Source organism: Drosophila teissieri, chromosome 2L, assembly GCF_016746235.2.
Source record: "Drosophila teissieri strain GT53w chromosome 2L, Prin_Dtei_1.1, whole genome shotgun sequence".
NCBI lineage: Eukaryota > Metazoa > Arthropoda > Insecta > Diptera > Drosophilidae > Drosophila > Drosophila teissieri.
The window spans coordinates 7,586,936-7,611,615 of NC_053029.1; the positions used below are offsets into that span (position 1 = coordinate 7,586,936).

The following is a 24,680-nucleotide window of genomic DNA, read 5'->3' on the forward strand; positions in this document are numbered from 1 at the left end:
CAGTGGTTTTTATTTCCAACGTATTATAAAGTAAATGAAATCCAAACTTCTACAATCATATGTTAGAAAAATTGGTTTATTGAGATATTTTTTGCCAGCTAACTGGTACAGTGGGTCACTATGGGTATACATATACATGATGGGATTTTATATAGATATTATTTTAGATTTGAATGCTCACTATGATTAAAAAATATTTATTTTTTAGTTGGTGTTCCATTGTACATACATGCACTAAGAATTGTACACGCTCGAATATTTACATTTAATTTAGCACATGTACCACGTGTATGGTGTTAAATAAATAATAAATTAGCATAAAGCAAATAGCTTATAGCGATTATAGAGAGAGGGGAGCTGAATGCATGACTTTCTCCATAAGGTTATGAAATGCGCTCTCTGGGCGACGACATTTTAGTGGTTTTACACTCGTCTTATCTTCTATATAATATTACGTATAGCGTTAACTAGGTAGAAGAGTGTTCTCCGAATACGATCAGACACCATTTAAGTTAGTGGGGGTTAAGAGTAGAACGTAAATTGCACTAGGCCTTAGACTTAAACATAAGCTTAAATTGTCACGTGCTGGAACTTAAATACAGGTACGATTTAGCAGCGGTCGCGGTTGTTATACGCCTTCACCTTGGCCACGGTGCACTCGAGGGCTGCCCGAATGTCGGTGAACACGGGCACACCCTGCCTTTTGGCCAAGTCGATCAGGTACGACCGTCCGCGATTGTAGTCCTTGATGGCCGCCACAGTCAGCTGGAAAGGGTAACATAACGCTTGGTTAATATAAGTTAAAACTAAATCAACTACAATGCTACAATGTAAAGCAGCCTTTGAAATGTTTTGAGGTATTCGACAACAACTCACCTTCTCGCCACCCAGGACACAGTCTTCGGGCAGCATTTGCACCGCCAGCACTACGTTGTACATGAGGCCAATGCAGTGGGCGGCCAGGGTCATGGGTGCCAGGGAACGAGTCTCGTTGGTGATGACGAAGAGCAGCACTCGACTGGAGTCGAGCAGCGATGGATTGAACAGGCTCTGACGAACGGCGACCGGCGGTAGGGACCAGCTGAGTGACTCCTCGGCCACTGTCAGCTCCTCCTGCTCCTCCAGCTGCAGTTGGTTGCCCCTGCACTTTCTGCGAGTGCGCACAAAGGAACGCTGCTGCTGTTGCTGTTCCTGCGGGGGAACTGTTTGCTGCTGAGCTTGATCCTGGTTCTGTTCCTGGTTTTGAATCATTTGCTGGATGCTTTCGTGCAGCGCTGGTGTGTGGAAACTGACACTCTTGGACTGCAGGTAGGGGACGGCCAGTTCCTGACGCCACTTGGTGCGGAGCACACAACTACCGCCCAGATAGACATCCCGCAGATCCAGGCCACCACCGCAGCATAGTACATCGCCGGCACTTGCTATGGAGCTGCTGCTGGAAAAGACCGAGTCGTTGGAATCACTCTCCTCCTCCTCGGCATGCACAACAGTTGATGCCGCCACCGGATTGGGCTTGGTCTCAATGGTTTTGGTGGTGATTATTTCCGTTGTCTCGATGGACTCCACGTTTAGCAGGATCTGTGGTCGAGGGCTTTTGCCCAAACTGCTCGTGGGCTGGGGCGAAGAAGTTCCACTGTCCCGGCTGCGGCTGAGCTGCTCGAAGAGGCTCTGGCGCTCCAGGTCATGTCCGATGCCACTGCTACTATTCGACGGAACACTGGCGTTGCTCGACGTGCGCGAAATATTCTTGCTGGCCGAGTAGTAAATGTCCACATCGGGTGCTAAGTAATAAACAAATGAAAAATTAATAAAGCTTGTTAAACTAAACCACTGTAGTTTGGCACATACCGTTGGTGAAGTAAACTTGCGGCGGCGGCACATTGGTGCCCTTTATGGGCGAAATGCAGCCACTCTCGTGGATCTCCTGCTGCAGGACGGACAGATACGCGGAGATCACACAAAACAGATCAAAGTCGATGAGCTCCTGGCTGGGCAGGATGGGCTGGCTGCAGTTGACGCCATCGGCATCCACATCCGAATCATCGGCGACAGCTCTTGGACTGTGCGTTTGGAGCAATTTCAGCGATTCGCGTTGGTTGATAATGATCTTATTTAGATTGTCTAAATTAACTAAACTCTGAGCATAGCCTAGGAATAAGAGAGCACGTTTGCATTGTTCCACAGTGAGCAGATCGTTTTGCGGATTAACACGATCAAAGGCGCCGCGAACGGTACTAGAAAATTCCAAATAAAAAGGTTAGTTGATCATGAATTGAACGTATTCGGTGTAACTTACTCTAAAATAGAAGATATTTTGGACGGTGGATCCCTGATGCCAGACAGGATATCCTTAGTGCGCTGCAGACCCAGAGGTATGTTATCCAATACGGGCAGACCGCGTCGGGAGACCAGCTCCTTAAGTATCAACTGATTGCGATTCAGATCGAGGTATTCTCTGAAAGATGAACACGACATTTAAACTTAATGCTTCTGAAAATATGTGCTCAAGATGCGGACGATGATTCTTCAAGTTGAAATGAGTGCGTAATAGTAATAATACTCACTGCTGCGAAATAGGCTCATTGAGGATCTTCTGATTTGGTTTGTACGGATGCAAAACCAACACCAGCTGCTTGCAGTTTTGACCCGCTATGTGTGCCGCCTCGATGGCACCAGCAGATGCGCGTGTTTCCGAATCCATAACGAAGAATAATACACGGGCCTTTTCCTTAGCTCGATGCTCGAGCTCGATGAGATCGGGCGTCCAATCGGATACTTGCTGTTGGCAAACGAAAGTCACAAAATAAGTTTGGCTGCACAAGAGATGTTTCTTTACTCAGGTATACTTACAGGATTGTAGAACGAAATGCCCAGCTCCTTGAGGGCTGGTATGGCAACGTCGGCTCGCCAGGTGGTGGGATTACAGGATCCGCCCAGGAACACCTCGACGGGCTCATTGGTGGCGTTCTTCTTCTTTTTGGTATCGTCCACACTGCTGAATGACTTGGTACTCCTCAGTTCGGTACCGTGGTTATCCGGCTTCTTGGCGCTGTACGCAGGTGACGAGTTGATGGCCGCCGGCGACTGCAGGTGTTGCTTGGAGGAGCTGGCGGGATCATCTTGTTCCGGGAGCAGCAGTCCCGAGGAGAGAGACTGATAGTCGCAGTACGATGGCTGATTCGAAATTGTTGAAGCTCTGCGGACACGAAAATAAATTATGTTTTATTAAATTCTGGTTGGTTACTAATTATGTGCCCTTACCTGAAACGTTTCAGATCCGCGGCTAACACACAAAACTGGCCAAAGGTCAGCCCGTTTGCCTGTCCACTTCCTCCCTTGCGGGCCACTTTCTTGGCAGTCTGCAGCATTTCGCTTACTGTTTGGAAAAAGATCAGTTAAATACGAATACTTAATATTTTATTTATAGAGCACTCACTCTGCTTTTGGCTAGGATGGAAGCTTAGCTCGTGGAAGAGTTCCTGTGTCCGCTCGTCGGGCACCACATTGCATCTGGCCTTTGCTCGCCATGCATTCAGAACTTCTCTGTAAGAACAAAAAGAGGGAAATCGTCAGTGGGGAGCAATAAAATGGTATCTTTGTTGGAGATTTATAAATAACCCGCCCTGAGGTAAGCATTAATTGAACGATTTATGGCCTTATTACACAATTGATCGATTTATTGGCCTCCTTAAATATTTATGTAGCATATTGTAGTACATTTTATAAAATCATTCCCGTTGAAGGAATGAAAATGATATTCATATGAGCACAGAGGTAAACAGAATGATTGAATCAATAGTACTGACAAAGAGAGTTTTTGATGATTCAGAATTGCATAAGGAATATAATTGATCACGTTGTTGCTTTCACACTAAATTATTGAGTTAATCAGATGATTAGCTTATTATGAGTTTGTTTACACTAAAAATAAATCATGAAATGGCTTTACAATTCCGCAAGGCACTACTGTTTTACATCGGTTAACTCGCAAAATGACCATATAAATCAAGTAGGGAAATTACTTCAACGAGTTGCCTCCTTATATAGATGGATTACGGCAATGAACCCGCCCAAGGACACAAGAGGCGAACAAATTCCGAGTTTTAAATCGTATATATATTATATATCGAATAAATCAGTGTAAATCAGAATCGTACGCCAGTCACGTTTCCCGGGGCCGAAGCCCGGGGTTTTGAAGCCACCAATTTGAGTCATGTAAGCGCGACAATGGAAAAGCGAAATACAAACAACGCCAAAATAGTAGGTACATGGAAATATTACGAGATTTGTGCGGCAGCTTCGTCGGCTCCTTCAGTGTCTTCCGTGTTTTGGCAAGAAAACACTGTCATCGTCGTCAGAAGCAGCAAAAATATCATTGACAATTGCATCATTCGAGCAATGGAAATTCAAATATCGCGCATACGTAGCGTATGCCAGCCACAATGGGTGAAAAACAGATTGGAACGGGATGGCAAGTAGCTAAATGGGTAGTATTTATCATATATAGCTGAACAACACTTTGCGGCGCAGTTACTTGATTTCCATTTTATTTCGAAACTGTTTTCGCTTTTTTTCTTTCGTATTTATTTCACTTGGTTCGAGCTTGACATGGAAATCGCAAATATAATTCATCCACAAATTCGCTTATATTTCTCCATTTTTTTTTTGCGTTGTTGACAATTTGCACAGCACGAAAAAAATAATTCAATTCTGTAATATATTGCGTAAAAGGGTTTGAAATAATTTTTATTCCATTCCCGGCTTTATTCCGCATACGATTGAGAATCACGACTGAACTCAGAACGATCTTTGTTAATATATTCCATTCAGTGTCGGGAATTATTTCATTTCATTGCTGGCTTATCATCTTTTTTAGAGCGCTATTTTATGAAATGACGTCAGGTGAAGTGACAAATAGAATAGGCGGAAAAACAATTAAAAAGTGATTTAAAATGTCATCAAAACGTAAGTGGGAAACAAGTAAAATACATATTAAAATTCTCTTTTACCATTATTTGTAGATAATTAGTTCGTAGATTAAATCAGGAAAGATCAGCATTGAAAAGGGACCTTCATTTGTGATACCCTGTTCTCACTGCTTCTTATCAAGCTACATTTGAATTCCTTCTCAAATATTATTGAACAAGAAAGCTTATTGACAAAATATTTGTAGGGTATATCATATCATATATTATATCACATTTTTATTTACAAACAAATTTACACCCATTTCCCTAATCGGCCAACACGCGTCGGCCAAAACGGGTGAGCGAATGAAAAATCATAAATGAGGAGCAACTTTTTCGGTTTTATAGCTCAACAAACTTGTCTTTTGACTGTTTGAGCCGCTACCCACTCAAACAAAACTTAAGCTATGCAACAAAGGGGCCAAGAAAATTTAACAACAAAGTGGCAAAAGTAACTCCCGATACCAGGCGATTATGTCAGAGAAAGACAGCGTTTTGAAGGGAAGGGAAAGCTGATGCAAATATCAGCAATTTTGTCAGCCAATTTAGCTATTTAAATGCTAAAATGAAATGCAGTTTTAATAACAGGCAGCCCCAAGAGCAGTGGTAATAAACTATAAAATAAACACTATACTAGTTTTATGAATATTTAATTTAAACTGTTGTGGGAGCTAAGTCTAGAATACCGCTCACTAAATGCAGACTATTATTCCTTAAATGTCTTATGATTTCTTAGGTACTCCAAGTCTGTGCTCCCAATTTCTGGCAACACAGACTAGTTGGCTGTGAAACAACTCAAGACCAAGTGCAGGCGGCGGTCAAACTTGTCTAGATGCCAATTACATGACTGCATCAACATCAGTATCAACATCAAGCGACTAGGCACGCCTACAGCCCCACATTATTCACTAAATTTGGCCTGGCCTCTCTTTGGGTTTTGTTTGGTTCTGGCCTGGCCTTCTATTTTTGGCCAGCTTCTGCCTCTGTTTGCCCCGTCGTTTTCGTGTGGGTGAAGTTGCGCCATATATGTTAGGTTTACTTTTTTGGAATTTTTATGGCAAACAGACGCAACAGACGCAGCAGCCGCAGAACTTATGCTTTGTTTACCACAAACACGGCAGAACCAGAGAGATCGCATCCATAAAGAGGAGGAGCAACGGCCCCCAGTCGCTGCTCAAATTTGGCTGTCGAAACATTTCCGGGATGCGGAAAAGGAGGAAGTGCAGCAGCGATACAATTAGTAGACTTTCGAATTTGGTCATAAACGTAAAAGCAGCTGTGATATTATTATGTTCAGTTTATATTCAGATGATATATTTCCTGTAAGGAAGGAACTTTGTGGGGGAGAGGCTGTATAAATAGTACACAAGTACGTATGCAGATGCACAAAGTGTTATTTAAAAATATACACGTATTTATATAGATCTTGATTTTACAAGAAATCGCATTTCTCTTTAGGGAATCAACACACATTATGTTCCAGATGCATGTGGTTAATATAAAATGAGCTTGTTGAATTAGCACCATATAAAGATGACAAAATGCACTCTGCAAGGTATACATAATGGGTAATTTCCATTCCCTGCTCCAAAAATCAAACAGGTCACGCATGATTCACAAGCGGCTCTGCTTTCATGATGAAATTGTGGAACCAGATGGATTCTTAGAACCCGACATGATGAGCTACTAAAACTGCGACGAAATTTAGTGGTAAACAAGTTTTGCGTTTTGACCAACCGAGTGGAAAAACAAAGACTTAACGGGGAACATAATAAGGTACGCAAAAATGCCGGCATGATTGGCGCTTAGCCAACAGGCTACCGGAAATACTTGGCGACCCATTAATAGGTGGGCAGATAAGGCCAAGGTAATGAGCCAAGGTCCTTTCCTTTCTTTGTATCTTTATCTCACATTTACTGTAGCCCTACGTGCTTACGATAACGCTCTACCATTTACAAATGAGTCAAGACAAGGCAATCTATAATAGGCCTATCTCTCGGTAGCCAGCAGAATTGGCTTATAATGAAATCCTAGTATGTGCTTCACTTAGTAATAGACATTAGCCCATCAAATGCGATGATAAAAACGTAGTATCTGTGATTCATCCGATAGTGCACACAATCATTATTGATTACAATTTTATCTGCTCTGTTATCTTGTGAATGAAAGAATGTCGAAATCAATCAAGCACATACATATATTTGTTTCATGAATAAAATGTGGCTTATCTTATATCTTGCTTTTCTCAATGAGGGTTTATGAATGGCATTTAATTTAACTAATACTTTTTATTAATGCCTTACTATGTTTGAACAATTTCATTGAGAAGAAAGTATTAATGAGGAAGACGAGTAGAGCACGCTCTAAAATCCGACATTATCCAGTCAGCTTATAAGCTATTTCTGCTGCCTTTGTCAATGGATCAATGTATTCAGCAGATCAGCATTTCCGCAAATGATAAATGGACTTTCCAAACAAATCGCATGCAACACTTTTGGCCAGGGGCCAAGCTGAACGACGCTGCGGTCAATGTACATACATACGTATGTACAATCTTACAGCTAACAGATACCCATTGAGAAATGCATTTGTGGAAATGATTTCATTGACCCACGCTCCCCGTCGACTGCCTTACAAATGAGTAATAAACAATTTCCGAATACAATTAAACAAAGTGACAAAATGTACATTGAACTCGGCGCGTGAGAAAAGAAAGGAAAATTAAGTGTTGCTAGTCGCATCATCAGCAGCAAAACACAATAGTAAACATGTTTTTTGCATTTGACAGTTTGTAAAGTCGGCGGGAAAGAGGTGTTATGATGTTATTATGAATCGGCCAAAAGCAATAGCAATAGTTTTAGACTGACTAAACGTACATATATTTGCATTTAACAGCTTGTAAATCAAGCGCAAAATATTTGCTCACAAGTTTATAGAACACATGTCAACCACACGCGGATTAATCAGCACTCATCTATGCAAAGATGTAGGCAAATCTCAAAGAGAGGTGTGTTTCACACTACACTCAAAGAAAATGTAAAGCTTGGTTATGCTACATATATCAAAAAGGAAAGAAAAAGGAAAGTTGATTTATGTACTTCTTCTAAACAATTAGGATTTTAAAGGAAACATATTTGTCTGCCGATTAATAAGAATAGTAAAGATCCATGGCGACCATGGATCGCATTTCCCAACTCTCCACTTTTCTGCATTTGAGGGAAACCAATAGACCTCTAATCAATTTTTGTATGAGTTTATCACAATAATCAATCAATAAGCAGGAAAAAAATAGATTTTATGGTCAGGTCTACAGAACTTGTATAACCGATTTAGTAAAGGGGTTTACGTTCTTAAGACATACATAAAATCTGTAATAAAAGAGATAGAAACAGATTTCGAAATAAAAGCAAAATATAACAATTTGAGGAAGATGTTTCTTCAAGTGTAGCCACAAGACTTGTGGCGCCCTCACCAAAAGACACACACATACACTCATGTACACTCAACGGCTCTCTGTTGGTAACAGGTAGAGCGAGATAGAGAGTGAGAGAACGAGAGAGAGGGGACAAAGTGGTGGGGGGAGTGGGGGCTAGTGCAGCTTGCTCAGCGACGACTCGTTTCAATACAAACACACCGACGCACCAACACCAGCGCAACTCGCCCGGCAATAATCGATGATGAGGTCATAACTAATAATAAAAATGACGCTTACTCACCAGAGAAAGAAGCCAAACAAAGAGCGCCTCTCAGCAAAGAGAGCCGCGCCAGCGAAAAGAGGGGGAACAGCTGTTTTTGGTGGGCCGGCCAACAGCAGAAAAGCCAAGCAATCTTGCCCATACAACATATGGATGTATGTATCTCCTCTTTTAAATAAGCGCTATCCGTTATCGGCTATCTGCTATCCGCTATCTTCTTTATCAATGAAACTGTCTGGCGTCATCGCAGAGCTCTTTGAACTTTCTGCAGATGTTCCGGTGTTTATCTAGATCCGTGTTCCCTTGCATTTATCGCTAATGATATCGCAATACTGCACAGAGACCCTAAGTCAATAAATCAGCCCCCTAAATCCCCTAATGGGTCAAGAAAAATTGTATATCTAATGGAGTGTGGAATTTTATCATCTTTGCTTACAAATGCATGCTAATAATTTCACTTAACAATGTACATCAATATTCTGGCATTTGAACAGCTAATTGTGTTTAACAGGAAAGTGTAAATTTTTTGGGTAGCTACAGTTTTGAAAATACGCAAGATACGGTTTTTACAGGCCAATGATTCCGTTTGCCATTCGGCCAGATAAATGTAAACAATTATAAATTATGGTGTAAAAAACTTTAAAAGAAATTAGTTCTTGTCTTAGGCATAACCTTATCGGGTACAGTGAACTTAAAAAATATAAATATTTGCACTAAAATAAGTTTGGTAAATAACATTTGGCATTGCTGATACTAGCACAGAGTTCACTAGCCTTGATAGGGTTGGCCCCATGCAAAGCGATTCTGTATCTTTCTGGGAATAAGTAAGAACCAAATCGGATATTTACATTGGGGCAAAAAAACAGCCGCATTGCTTGAAAAATAATTGTCTGAACTTACAACAAGCAGCTAAACAAATTTTGCAATTCCTAGAGCAGGAATTTCTGCAGCATCTTATCTTCTCCGTAAATTAATGACTCGAATCAAAATTCCTCTTAAAATTAGTTGTATGTATTTCAGTCGAAAGTGTCTGGTTTGTCTTAAGCTTATCATTTAGTAGAGAATCTATCTTTGTGGTGTTCTGAGCCATGCTAATTACCTGTCTGCTTTGGCCATTTTGGCCACTTTAAAGAAACCCTACCTCAAGAGGTATGCATGTCCGATTAATCGGTGGTTTGTTTATTTATGAAGCGCCGCTTTTGCCGCTGTTGTTTTTTGCCGCCGTTTTGGCCTGCTTCGTCGACCGGCGACTATTTATAGAGACTGGGCAATCATGGCCAGAATTTCCGCACCAACAATGGGCCAGGCCGAAACTTTCACGAAGCAGAAAGCAGTTAGGCCATCGCCTGCTGAAGAAGATATAGCGTCATCGTTTTAGTCTGGGAATCGGTTTAGTTGGCGGCTCATATCTTGATTGCAGAGTCGTTGTCCTATAACCTTTTAGTTTCGCTTTATTCTTTATTTAATACTTCTTTTTTTTTTGCAGAGGTGGTGGTGCTTGTCTGCGGTTTGTGACATCAACGTTTATTTCTGAAGCTCCACACTTAAGCATTTGTGTTGTGTATTTATTTATTTCTTTGGCCCTCTCGCCATGTTTGCATTTATTTATTATTCATTCGATTGTATACCAAATTTGTAGAGCGCCATGATATCACTAGCGGGTAATTTGTTTACCTTCACAAGCACTTGGCGCTGCTCGGCCAGAAATTCCATCCAGCCGGAGGCCAGACAAAAAACGAATTGGCTGTATTGGCCTGTATTGGCTTAACTGTCTGATTTCCAATCTTTTTGGGTTTCTCTGGAGTGTACAATGTGATTTGCCCTATCGCACTGCCATCTAATCTAATCTAACAGCTAGAGTTCTAGTCCAATACTATTTCCAATCGCCGAACAACGAGGAGTCGTTGGGAACACAGTCGATCTATGTGTGCTGAAATCGATTGCTGAATCAGATTGGCGTGTGAACACGATTCGATCATGCTCCGGAAAAAGAATATGCGCGCCAAACATTGGCGGAAAATGTAGAGCGTGACTTTCCCTGGGAAATCGAAGCGAATCAACTGCCTGCTTAATGGGTGGATTATTTACTCTTCGTTGGGAATTGCCATTCCAGTTAGTCACTAGCGCCAAATTCAAAGCTTATGAATATAGCTTAGGAAACAAAATGTTTTCCTTATATTCAAAAATAATGCAAAATTTTTAATAATTCCAAAATGGTATATAATAATTTTGAAAAATTGGAAGAAATATTTAAGTCAATTACTAGTAAAAGAAATATTAAAAAATTAATGATTTGATTTTAATTGTAAATGTAGAAAACCCGAATTTGTGATCTAAATAAAATATTAAAATTATTCCATTAAATTATTATTAAAAATCGGAATAGTTCAAAATAAATTATTAGTTTACCAAATTAGTTGTAGTTTCAATTTTTTAATTCCGGAACCTTGAAGTAAGTTGTTTCTAGTATTATAATCCTTTTTTTTAATTCCGGAACCTTGAAGTAAGTTGCTTCTAGTATTATAATCCTTTTTCCGTTTTTTTTTTCAAAAGTGCCATAAGGATATGGAATAGATTTAAACTAAAATCCTTATACAAGGCGAGGCGAGTGCGAGGCAGAGATGCAGACAAACACGACTGCTCATTAGACGAGCAAACGGGCAACTGATTTGCTTCTGCTCGCGTGCAGTGCTTCTTTCTGCCGCTTTTCATTCTGTTTTCAGTTTAGCTTTTCAATGGCTCCATCCGGACAAAATAGTAATATAATAAAAATAAAAAGAAACAGAAACAGAAACAGCTAAACTGAGTGCTCGATGAAATTCCGATTATGAGAAAATTGCCCAGCCGAGCTCACGAACTTTTGATGTCATGAAGAAACAAAAGTCGCAGTGGATTACCAGTATTATTAATAGGAATTACAACGCGAGTCAGGGGCGTCGACTTGCGAGGGGGTCAACGACTGAAAACCAGAGGGCTCACATTTATTTAATATTGTGTTAAATTACTAATTAAGTGTGCCACTCAAGCGGAAAGGGGCAGAGTGTTACGGACGGCTGATGATGATGGTGATGGCGATGGCGAGGTGATGTCATGAATTATCGGTTTCTGATTGAAAGTAGGGAGATAGTGAACCCGACACTCGACGACCATCGTCGGCCTAGAACCAACGGCCTACGTACTGTCACCCTGTCACTTTGGCAATCTGTCAGTGCCCCAATCCGCCGGTTATTCATGTCATTCAGTCAGTTAGTCAGTTAGTGTGTCGGTCAATCAAACGTCCACATGCTGCGCTAAATGAAGTTGTCATCGACACATTTGGCCGCTATCGTTCTACTCCCACTTGGGCAACACACAGTGCGTATGAGGTCAACATTTCAAAAATAAATAGCTTACATATTCCATACTTCGGGCGCCCAAGAAAGAACCAAAAGCCCAGATCCAACCGATCGATAGCACACAAACCCACATAATAATGGCTTTTTGCGCAAGGTTAGTGAGCCATCGATCGATTCGACATCTGGTTTCCTGTAAAGGTGAATGCAAAATGCAAAATACAAAAAGCGGAGAAATGTGAGTCAGTTCGCGGCTCGCAATTGTTTGTACGACCTATGGAATGAATCTGTGGGTGGAGCAGATCATTCCAGGCCATATATAAGATATAGGACACGTAGTGAAGTCAAAGTGAAATTGATGGAAAATTATGATAAAGCAATTGCTCTTATTTATGATATATACCGACTTATGTAATTCCATCCTTTTATAGTAATCGGAGGAAAATTCTTCCCAAAGAAGCGAAATGAGAGGTAACTTACGCATTCATTCATACCATATTTTTAAGAACTTGGATACATACAATAAATATATAAAGATGATCCTATCTGCACAATCATCGTGAGTATGCTCAATTTGGAGTGAAACACAATCAGATCCCACACAAAATTTAACCCAACCATAAAATAATATTCTAAAAGATTGCTTTCTTTTTCGGTAGATATATCTTCTTTTTGGCGCTCTTTCTTTATATATTGCTATTAGATTGTGGTGCTCTTTCTTTTTTAATTCGTGTTGTTTGCATTTGGCTGCTGATGTGTTTGCTTTGTAAATTATGAAGTAGCCTCAGTTATGGCCCTCAAAAATTCACACTTTCTTTTGACTTTGGATGATGCTTATTATTTTTAGAACACGCTGGCGTAAACAAAACGACGAATAAATAGGCATTCGTAAACAATGCAAAGAAGAATACATTTTTAAAGCGCTTTTTAGTTTGCACATTGAACATTTTAATAGCCACAGGCATGGCACTGAGTGTAGCCAAAACTCTGCTCGTCTTGACCATGAATATAGACCAAGTGCAAGTGAGTGATAGGTGGCCAAGATCACCGCAAGTAGATCGTGCACGAAAGAGTATGAAGCGCACACATCAATATTTGGCTAATAAAAGCGAACGAATTTCAACTTCCAAAATAATGCAAACATTTCTCAAATAGTTTATTTACCCAATTTCTGATACAATAACGCTTATCAAACACATATCATCAAAAATTCTCCATTTGCTGCATCAGCCCAAATTTCTGGTGGTGACCACATCATCACCGACTTGGGCATTGATTTGTTTGGAAATACGTCGATGGTGTCATCGATCGATTGGATCATCTTTAATTCGACCTTATCAGCAGAGCGTATCAGTGAAATCAAACCCTTAAAATGTTCTTCAGGGATACTGTACTGAATCTACGAGTATATGTATGGTTTTATCAATTCGAGCCAAATAAATGCCGAAACTCTTTTGGAGGTGACTACATCACTTGATTGGCTCATCCATCGCAATCACAATTGCGACTTTATCGGTTGACATTATCGGGCAATCAAGTGGGATATACGTAGCTGTCGTACTCCCTGATTCTGGTAACACTTTGGCCCTTTAAATGAACGACTCTTTATGGCGGAACATCGATATAAACTAGTTCTGATGGGCTGGCTATTCTTAGTCGCTGATTGCAGTAGAGTGCAATCTGCACTCTGCGCACGCGTTGTTGGTATTTTTAAACGATTAGCTCAGAGTGCGCCATTCGATATTTATGTTTGCCTCTGGATGCAAATACTATTTACAGCGCCCGGCTCTCTGCAGTCTTTCAATTAATTGTTTACAGCACGTTTCTCAATTATGTCGACGGAATAATTAATGCGCGCATTTGCTTAGCCTATTAATGCATTTCCCAGCACATTTATTACTATTTATTTGCCAACGTGCCGCAGTTCCGCAAACGAGAATTGTGTGAGAATTGGGTGGGCGAGTGGTTTTCCTAATTGACTTCTCCCGATTTCCAATGCCGGGTTTATCTACCTATATCTACCTGACGTCCATTGCAATTTGTACGGGCTTTTGATAAATGAATCGCCTCCAAACGAGTTGCACCCGTTGGAATAGCAGAATGTTTTCACACTGCGAAAGATGATAGTCCATAATGTGAATATGAAATATCACGGATTATACTATGCGCATAAAAATGATGTCTACCTATCAGTTTACTAACACAAGGGATGATCAGTGAGACTTGAATTGAACCAGCTTGTTACGCTCGTTTGGGAAATCTGAGTAAACAAAGCCATTACTTCAAGTGAATCCCTTCGCTTCAGTTTTACCCATCTGAATGAATTTGAAAGCGTTCCGGTTGAAGGGCTCCACCAGTTAAAACACATCTAAAAATACAAATAGTATCATTCTACACACAACAACTTCTCTGCATTTCAGATAATCAACCTAATGAATATCTCCCAACTGCAAATTGCGAGTACCTAGAATTTCTATTCGTCAACCGAATGAATCGCATTCGCCAATTACGAGCTAAGTGAATTAACCGTGATTGCTACTTGGCTGTACAGTATGCACTGCTATATTGCATTATACCATAATCAAGTTAAAAATAAAGCATAATAACACCAGACAGCAAAATGAGAGGGCAAATTAATATATGTATGTATTGTATATACATATGAGGAGAAGACAAATTGATAAATGCACTTCACGTCAAGAGGAATAACAAAACAATAAAAGCAAGACAAATAATGCTACTAGAATAATTGACAAAGGAATGCGGCATTTCGCTGAATTGAAGTGCCTTTGATAAACTCATCTTCATGGCGACTTTTGCCCGGTCAATGCTTGATTTATGCTTGCATCAATAAAAATTAAATTAAGGCGAAATAAAAACAAAGCCAAAGGCATCCAGCTCTTTTAATTAAACTTTTTTGTACCATATATGTGTGTACCATATATTTTGTAGACCACATCAAGTCTTCAATGAACGCGGCAGTCCGTGATTTATGGGTTGAAATCAGTTGACGCCTCATCAACTCATGGAGTTGGGGCAAGAAGTAAGCAAGCTTCCAGTGCAATACTCTGCAAATCGCCGACACGTGTGGATTTACAAATTGAGTGTGTCACGAAGAAGGTCAGTCGACAATAGATCATGGCTAAAATTAAATTTCAGCCATAACATCATCGACCACGAAGGCGGTGGGAAGCAGGAGAGCGATAGCCATCTAGCCATACAGATACAGATACAGATACTCGACGAATCGAACTTTGTTCATACCCCGCAGCTAACTTGATGAACTCGGGCGTGGTTTCGCAACTAAAAATTCATTTATATATTTCCTCTACTTTCTAATAACCGAAAATATTTTCCATATCCGCAAAACACAGCTTTTAACGAGGTATATAATATTCGGCAGCCGGAGACGTCCATTAAGCTTGGATCTGATAATTATCCACTGTGAAAACGCATAACCCACTCACTAAATTAAACAAACTTGTGAGTTTTAAGGTGATAATGATGCTATTAAGAGATAGCCGGTTTTAACCGAATGAGTTGCACATTATAAATATTATAAATATATACTAATTACTGCAGGGAATCACATATTCGATGTTATCCAACGCAAAGTGAGTTCCATTTGCTGGAGGCAATGTGCTCAATAAATACGTTATAAAAGTGACAATTTGTAGCCTTATTTATGACTTTATTATATGCAAATTGAGACAAATGTCCAATCTACAGCGTGTACTCGATACCAGCAATCGCAATCGCACTCGATACTCGACTCGATATTGGCCAGATCGTGTTTACAGCGCGCTTTGACATTTGAATGCTTTGTTATTATTTTGAATTTCAATTTCAATTCCAATTGACAAAGAGAGCAAAAGGAAAAGAAAAGAAAAAACACTAAGCAAAACTGCAATACACGCGCTTTTGTGTATGGAGGCGACGAAAATAAATAAATACAAGTACAAGTATGAAAACATCACACAAAGATCAAGTTCAATGAATTTTCACACAGTGACAAAAATGGATGGATCGCTGGTGGGTCGATTATCGGGGAGCGGTGGTAATTTCGTTTAATTGAATATTTTCGTTCTCTGTTTTTGAGCGCGCGCAAAATAAATATATATGTATAAACATATATGAGTTTTAAAATAACGATGACAAAATCTCCCAAGAACGAGCGCACCAAACGGAACGTATCGCGGTTCCCATCGCCTCAAATGGGGGCGTGGCAGATCGTGACGCCCAGCAGATAAATCTCTGCCAGCAGCGTATCGAACTGATCGGATAATGCAGAACGAACGGATAATGATAGTCCGCTAATAAAGTGAATAACCCCAAAAATGTCAAGCAACTCGGGTGCATATCATGGTTAATGAACGGTGCGTTTCGTCACTACGTGTAATGCCTTGACAGGATATTGAACCGTTCTAAAATCATGATGACGATGCTGATGTTAGCATAGGTTTCCTGTTTTATGTGCGGTTTGCATCACCTGAAAACCCATCAATTCATTGAAGAACCCAGAAATATTTATGCGAATGCCCATTCACATCTGGATTGCTTTTTGGGCGACCTTGGTGTGGTGCAAATGGCTTGACCTCCCAATTGATCAGCCATCGGTTGGAATGATGAATGGCAATCTCTGAAGTAAACTTTTATGTACATCCTTGACTGGCAAATTCTTTTTCTATCCAAATGTTTACTCCTTCTATTTCTTCTTTTTACCGCATGAATATAAAAAGTGTAGTGTTCGTGCTCGAATTCAAAACGCATTAATAGCTACTTTACTGTATTAAATCAAAGTATAAATTCAATAGAAATGTAAGAAAACCTTAAAGTAATAACGTGTCTATTAATTTTTCTGATTAAAAAACGTGCATGGTTTGTTGTTAGTAGATTAGTGATACCCGCAAACCGAACTTAGGAAAAACAAACTGAAAAACGTACCCAAAAAACATTTGCGTTATCTGCGCGGGCGTCTGGCAGACATTGTGGACATTGAGGGTGCGTGGGCGGGCGTATAGCATTCCGGCGGGGGTGAGGGGCGGCGGCAGTACCGCCTCGTGCAGAATCGCCGACGTCGAGTTGCTCCGGATGGTGGTGTATGCCCTGTAATGCGAACTGGTCGAGGATCGCAGCTCCACGGACGTGGTGGTCGTGCTGGTGGTCTCCTCCACGTCGATGTCATCCTCCTCCAACTCTTGGTTGTTATTCGCTGATAGTACCGCCGATTCCTTGGCCGATTCCAATGCCTTATCCATCATGATTGGGTGCTGACGACACAACGGCTGTGGGGTTGCTGGTGGCATTGTGGTGGCGGTGGTTTTGGAGGTGGCGTTTGATTTGGAGCCCGATTGCTTGGCGGAGCGCAATTTGATAATGTTCTGGCCACTCAGTTTCTTGGCCCGCTTAATGTTGATGTTGTTGTTGTTCTGGTTCTGGTTGTTGTTGCTGGCGCTGGCGGTGCTTATGTTGCAATTATTACTCGAATTTGTAGTTGCATTGCTGGCATAACGATGTTGCAAGCGCATTTTGCCTGCTAGATAACTTCTGTTTTCTGTTTTAAGTTTTTCAATTTCGATTTTCGTCCGATTTGTTGCATTTGTTTGTCAGTTTGTTAGCGGGTTATTTCTTGGCCATTAGCATAACTTGTCCATTCTGCGATCTCGAGTCGCCGGCAACAACATTTCACGACGCTGATGATGCGACGCCGCTTTCACTTTCAACTGAAGAATTTATGTGAAAATAAACAATGTTCAAAAACTCATATAGAAAGCAACAAAAAGTCAAACAATAAATATAATTCAAATGCAGCAAAGAGGATTTCGCTGTGTGTGTGTGTGCGAGTATGTTTATATCGATATTTGTCTGACGAAAATAAATCAAGAAATTTTATTTCCCACTTTTTTATGTTGTTTAGCAGCTAGCTGAGGCACTTGGTTGTTGATTTTTGTTTGGTTATTGTGTGTGGGTGCTCTTTTGGCAAATATTTATGCATAAATATACATCTTAAGGCATTACGTCTTGCACAAATTAAATTGATTTCTTTGGCGGCGAGTGAGTGAGTGAGTGTGTGTGTGCTTGTGTTTGTATACGCGTTTGTTTTTATAAATTTAGAAATGATTTTATATGGCGCGCACACAGGCGCGGTTTTATATGCGATCGGAACGGAAGTCGGCTGAAAAATATTCGTAAATATCAGGAGAACTCGAAACAGAGACTCACACACGCGCACACGTAGGCGACGGCTCACCAACACACATGCAACGCAACCGACGAGGCGTATACGCAACGTTGTTAACGCGTCGAATGAACGCAAGCGAATGAGTCGCAGCACTCAGAAGAGCCAGCACAAGTACCTCGAACATCGATCGCCGCGCCACAGAGAGCACCACATGGCACAGACAATTTGAGAATTCGATGGATTCAAAAGAGAAAGAGAAGCCCTCTCTTTCTTTGCCGCCCAGCAGCACCCGTCCGTTCAAAACAAACAACATTCAATCAAAAGGCGAACACTCGACCAATGCCGCTAGCCAACTGAGTAGGAAGACGCCACCAAATTCAAATTCACTTTGCGCGTGGGCAACTCTCGATTGTTTAACACTTTTCGTTGACCAGGCCAGAAACTGATTCAAACCGCTTGAAAAATTAAGTCTCGAACTCGATTGCACACCAAATAAACAAGATAAATATTATTTTAATTCATTAAAAGTTAAAGTTCTCACTAACGGCTTATAGTTAAATCAGAAATAATTGGATAACAAAGAAACTTAAAAGAAATCAAGTAAAAAAAAACATTAAGGTACAGTACAAAAAAATAAAAAAAAAATGGAAAAAAAAAAAAAAATTAAAAAAAAAAATAAAACCTATATATCGAATATATATTCTCGTAAGTTATTACTTGCGTTATCAGATCAAGATTAAGTGAAAATTACCATGATAATCTAGCTTTCTTAGGTTTGCAATCAATGGAAACTCAACGAAGTCAAATAATCACATGGCATAAAACCTATTTTACCAAGTCCGGGATCACAAATAAACTAATATTTAAACTCCGTTTTGTTTTTACAACAAAAAGCTGAAGTAATAAGCGAGATAAGCTTCCAAAATCAATTTATTTAAATTGACTAATCAACTGTGAGGCCTAATTTTAAGCGGGTGGTTGGTTTGCAAAACCATAGGTTTTTTAAACGAACTGTGCATTTACATTTCTATGGATCGAAGTGACTTAGTCATCTAGGTCCAAGCCGATTTGCTCCCAATTACTAATTACCGCGGTTACTCATGTACGAAAAAATGCGAGTATAGATTGTAGTTGACCGGTAATCAGGTGACTGACTAACAATTGGGACTCCCTTCGACATCAAGTGGGCTTTCTTTCTGTGGGTCCACCATCTTCCTATTGGCCAAAAATAGGGACAACAGGTAGTGCTATTTCCGGAGCATTTCCCTTTTCCATTTCGTGGGTGAGTGTCAACAGCTGTTGTGGGCGGGCCGAAGACTATTTACCAAATACTATAGCTGGCCAAATATACTATAACTAAAAACTCACCTATTCAAATAGCGAAAATGCGAATAGAAATCTGGCTATATCTGCCAGGCCGAAAATTTATTGATGCCGCTCGAAATGGGATTAGGCGCGCGTGTAGGTGAACAAAATATCCACAAAAAACCTATATATCTATATTAAAAAAAATCGGTTTCGAAAAAAAGAGGGCGTTGCTACAAATTATAATGTATGTCAGGGTTTGCTCTTGGCACTTGTTTCGCCTGCCTCGTATGCCGCGTATGCGAAAGTTCAAAAGATTTTTGCGCACATGTCCAAGACGTTTGTGCTTTGGCTCTTTGTTTTAGGTTTCTGTTTAGGTTTTTTTTTTTATATTATTTTTGTTGTTTCGTTTATTATTTGCCCTGCTTGCTGTTTTGGCCAAAAATACTCAACTTTGCACGGCACCAGCGACGGAGATGCTGTCATAGACGCGCCTTTTATGAGCATTTCGCGATGATGCCATGCGACTGTGGGTTAGGTTATCTGCGCTTGTATGATGGCCATAAATCCATCTAAGCCTTATTAATTGCTGGCCACGGGTTGAGAGCAAGGTGAAAACATTTTAATTGCGGTTCCGGATAATCGCCGATTACAATTTTTCAACGCACTAACAGTGGCAGCCATTATTTTGGCTATTTAATTGGATGAGATAAAATGGGATAACATATTGTTGACGATTTCATTCTTGACACACAAAGTACAGCAGATGCAGATTATACAGAGATTCTTAGTTGGGATTGTAGTTTTTTTTTCTATCATCTGTAGTTTGTAAATCTCACTGCTTAATTACAATTTAGTTTAAGTAATCAGATGTTTGCTATTGGATTACTAGCCATTTTAAAACAATCAGATAAGATAACAAACTGCAAAACAATAATATATTTGTACTTCAAATGGAAAACTATCTGGATAACTTTTCTTATAACAGCTGTATACGATTGTAAGCTTTATATCATAAAAATGTAAATAAATCAAATATTCTTGTATTTAATACATGGGAAGTGATTCAAAGTATTTAAAAACATTCGTTGACTGTGAAATATTTGCAGCACAAATCATGTAGCTTAAATGGAAATAATTGCCGTAAACAATGTGTTCGATTAGTCAGTCAATTGCTGTCCCACTTTTCCGACAGTTTTCCCATCCTCCAACCAAAGAAAATCTAGAACTCACCTCACCCACGAATTTTTGATTGGCAAGCGATTGTCGGTTGATTGACAAATTGTTTGGATGTGTGCGAGGAGGGGCAGTGCCTTCTAAAAGACAAAGCTCCTGACTATTGCATACCCTAGAAACTGGTAGATATTACTTCCATCTGATTACTTCAGGATAGTTTTCTTACTGTAAGATGAAACACATTCGCACAGTCTTTCTTGCTTCTAAAGATAATAATATTAAAGATAGTCCACAGACACCATAACTTTGAGAGCATCTAACCTTCGGCTTGAGTTTCAGGAACTCTTATTCATGTTTCTGCCAGCTGATAAGCGTCTGTCGATTGTTTTTAGGCGCTAACATACGGACAACAATTCAATCAAGTATCCATCACAAACACACGCATTGGTAGTGGGAGTGGGAGTGAGAGCCGTGCCCAGATAAGCAAATGGTTGGATAACAAAGGCCCACAGATAATACCAATCGCAAACACAGGGTAGCATTCGGGCTTGTATGTGTGATATTTGCTATAAAGTCGAAAAAAAAGTTTATCGCACGCAAACAAAAACGACCTTCAGTTATGATGCCTTTGTATTTACCTAGCCATATTAATGTCGCGTCGGTTTCTTATTGCCAATTTGCCATTTATAAGTACATAAATATACATATATATTTTCGAAACCATACAAGTTTCCGTTCTTCTCTTCCTGGCTGTTTCATGTGCAACTGATGCACAATTGTAAATATTTTGGTATTTCGTTTTATTTTCCCCTGGCACGCTTATTCATTTCCCGGCTGTTTACATTTAATTGCTCGGTCGACACGCGTTTAAATTTTTAAATCAAGCAGAGCACAAAGGCGTTTTCCTACGCTCTCAAGTTTTTAGCTCTCCTTTCTGTCAGCAGAGCCGCAAAGTACACCGCATATAGAGTGCCCTACAAAATCTGAGTACTAATTAAATGTTTATTCCAGTGAAACAGACTGATAAAAGGCCAAACAATTAATCTTAATACGCAGAAGTACCGTTCAAGATTCTGTAAAATTCCGAATATTATATAGGGTGCTACAAAATTCACTAGGTTGTAAATAATTTTATATTGAAACAATTATTTTTACAGACTACTATTGTTTGCATCTTTTTTTAGAACTTTCTATTTTATAAAAAAAGGAACTCATAATTGTACAATTGAAGTACAAAACATATTATTTGTAAGTGTATATATTATTGTCACAATTTTAAAGTGTTCTTGAATAGCTTAGATAATTTATTTCCCAAAAAGCTTTCACGAATGCACTGAGATCTTTGCTGCATTTACAGCTTCTGGGTAATCGCTTGTCGTAACAACAATAATATTTATTTTATAATATTTATTTCATCTACCAAACAGTGCATTATTATTTGACCGGCAATGTTTACTCTTTGGCATTCTGTTTTCATGTCTAATGCTTATCAACTTGTCATATTTGTGCACATCTTTGTGCACTTTTGTTTCCGGCTTTGTGACAATTGAGTGCATAAACTTAATTACTGTCAAAATGTCACAACAGCAAGGCAATTGGATGATCGAGTGAAATACAACTTAGTTGAAGAAATCTAAGGATGCACTACAAAATTCATTTCATTCTACATATGTACATGAGTTCGGAAAATAAAGTTAGTAAACATTTCATTTATACAACACAATTGTCTATTGTTTTAATTTATTCCATTTAGATTTATGCTTTTTTTACAGCTGAAAGTTTCCTAAGAGTTAATATTAATATTTGTAGTAAATGTCTTTAAAAATAAAGATTTTTTAACCATTTACTACTTTAAACTTGAAACTTTGTGCTTACTCTATTTATTAAATAATGAAGTGAAGAAAGCCTGGGAAAATTACCCACACATAAGCAAAGTGTAAACAACGTTTTTTTGTGAAAATAGAATTCGTTTTTTAACTCGCACACAAAAGCACGGAAATTGGCGAAAGAAACGAATCCAACTAACGGACAAAAAAGCTTAGGTCATTGACCAAAAAAAGAAATAACATTGCAAAGAGAGAGAGACGGCTAAGCGCTCTCTTACTTTCTCTCTTTATAGTTCGAGCACGTTTTCCAAGTCAAAATTCAACGACGCCACTTTTACCTGCGTATGCATGTGTGTGCATAGGTGAGTGGAAGCTCTCACACATACGCACGCACAGAACAAAATCATTCTGTTATTTTCCTTGTTTGCAAAAGCAACAAAAACGAAATTGTTGTTATTGCTTTTGTACTGCTACCAAAGAGGCGCGCTTACGTCATTCATAATATTAAACTTCAAAGAGAAAGAGAGAGCCCAGAACAACAACAATAAGAGCACGAAAGCAATCTAGCACATGTTGTTTTTGTTGTGATTGAAATTACCTGAGGAATAATTTAACCATTTTGTGCATGTTGCGCTCTCTTCTCGACTGTTTTGTTTAATCAATTTTCACGGCTGCTCCATTGTTTTTAGACCACACTCCCACACTCTCTTTTCCGCAGAGCCGATTCACTTGGCACGTTTAAGAAAAAAATATTACACCCCTTGGTTTATTACTTGGCAAACATTTGGTTCACTGATGTCACATTTTAAACAATTAGTTTATTGTATTTGCAGTTAGAAACGGTTGTGTTCTCTTTAGATTTCTAGTTTCAACTCTGGTGTGACCAGATAGTGCAACGCTTAAAATACTCACAAACGTAAGACAAGTAACTTGGTAACACTAATGCTTGAACAGCATGTTAACATGAGTCACAATTTTGAGTGAATTTGGCATGCCGGTAACAATGGTGAAGCTTATGAAATGAATATTATATGCTTAATAAGTTTCGAAAAACTATAATAATCACGCGGATATTACCTTTGCAGTAGTGTTGCCAATTTTTGCATAAATTGGGTTCAGATTTTTTGTTGCCCCGCTGTTTACATATATTTTCCGCAAATTCATTTAAGATCTCATTTATCGGGAAAAAAGCTACATTGGCAGCAGTGTATAACACTTCTTATTATAAGGATGTGCGGCGCTGCCATACTAATTTCTGCGGTTGACCCGCCTTGCCTTACCAAATGTTATGAACTTCGAGCGTTGCCATCCTGAGTTCTAAGGATGTGTACTGGATTCTACACAACATCAGAATGGTTCATGTCACGGCTGGGTCGAAATGTATGGGAAGTGAATTCTCACACCTTTTTTGAGGTTAACAGTAACATCTCAATAACATTATAAAGTACTGTAGTGCGAAAGTATCTTTTATTACAAAAATAAATTGCATTTACACTACTATGTATTTAAATATATATTCAGCTTTTAACAATTGGACAGGAAACATATTTATAACTTTTTACATTTGCAAGCAACTTTTTAAAGCTTATTCTTTACAATTAACTTTTCGAATTAAAATTTCAATTTTTTTTGAACAAAATACGGAATGTGGAAATTAGGAATTTGAAATTCTTAAAATAATAGAAGAACTAGTCAAATTTTATTGCTCCTTTCTTTTACACAAATTTCTGCCTTTTCGAATAGTTCTTATTTCCTAAATTTCTGATATTTTTGATTTTGAACGTCTGAAAATGGCATTTCCCATTGTTATTTGGAATTAAGAATTAAGTCATATTTGTGAAATTGGATATAGACTGTTAATATTCATCGCCTCTGCTGATTTATGAATATTTTTGAAAGACACTCAAGCGAATTGACTGCAAGTGTCGCTGTAATGGAAGTGTTTGTTTCAGAAGTGTTTGCTTTTTAATTGGCAATTTCCTAATGGCGAAATGCGTTTTGCAGCTGCTTCAAGTGCCACCTTTGCGTATTGTTTTGGCGTAATTTAAATTACCTGTTTGAGTAATGCACAGTCTCAGCCACGGACTGCAACAATAATAACGCGACTCTCAACTCATTATGCATTGTTTATTGCCACTCAAAGTAGCATTTGCATCCTCTTTCCACCTTTTTCTGAGCACTGCAGCATTACTCTTAAT

General features: G+C 39.3%; 1 protein-coding gene across 6 annotated transcripts; it reads right to left on the reverse strand.

Moving 5' to 3' along the window:
• Window positions 1-58: 58 nt before the first annotated feature.
• LOC122622854 lies at window positions 59-23,359 on the reverse strand. Of its 6 annotated transcripts, XM_043801454.1 has the most exons (10): window positions 23,081-23,359; window positions 16,939-17,717; window positions 3,437-3,543; window positions 3,262-3,376; window positions 2,851-3,196; window positions 2,565-2,779; window positions 2,297-2,455; window positions 1,849-2,234; window positions 877-1,781; window positions 59-765 (listed from the first exon to the last, which is right to left on the reverse strand). In XM_043801454.1, the coding sequence occupies exons 2-10, from the start codon at window positions 17,520-17,522 to the stop codon at window positions 610-612; spliced, it is 2,973 nt and encodes a 990-aa protein (XP_043657389.1). In that variant the 5' UTR covers window positions 17,523-17,717; window positions 23,081-23,359; the 3' UTR covers window positions 59-609. The 6 variants fall into 6 exon arrangements, with proteins under 6 accessions (XP_043657389.1, XP_043657416.1, XP_043657396.1 ...); XM_043801481.1 differs by lacking the exon at window positions 16,939-17,717 and having other exon boundaries at window positions 23,081-23,357; XM_043801461.1 differs by lacking the exon at window positions 23,081-23,359 and having other exon boundaries at window positions 16,939-17,819.
• Window positions 23,360-24,680: the final 1,321 nt, after the last annotated feature.

Excerpts from the sequence above, each read along its gene's own strand:
- LOC122622854 (XM_043801454.1), bottom strand. The coding sequence starts at position 17,522 with ATGCGCTTGCAACATCGTTATGCCAGCAATGCAACTACAAATTCGAGT. Across the intron at positions 3,377-3,436 it reads CCATCCTAGCCAAAAGCAGA|TAAGCGAAATGCTGCAGACT; the intron begins GTGAGTGCTCTA and ends TTTTCCAAACAG. Across the intron at positions 2,780-2,850 it reads GCATTTCGTTCTACAATCCT|CAAGTATCCGATTGGACGCC; the intron begins GTAAGTATACCT and ends GTTTGCCAACAG.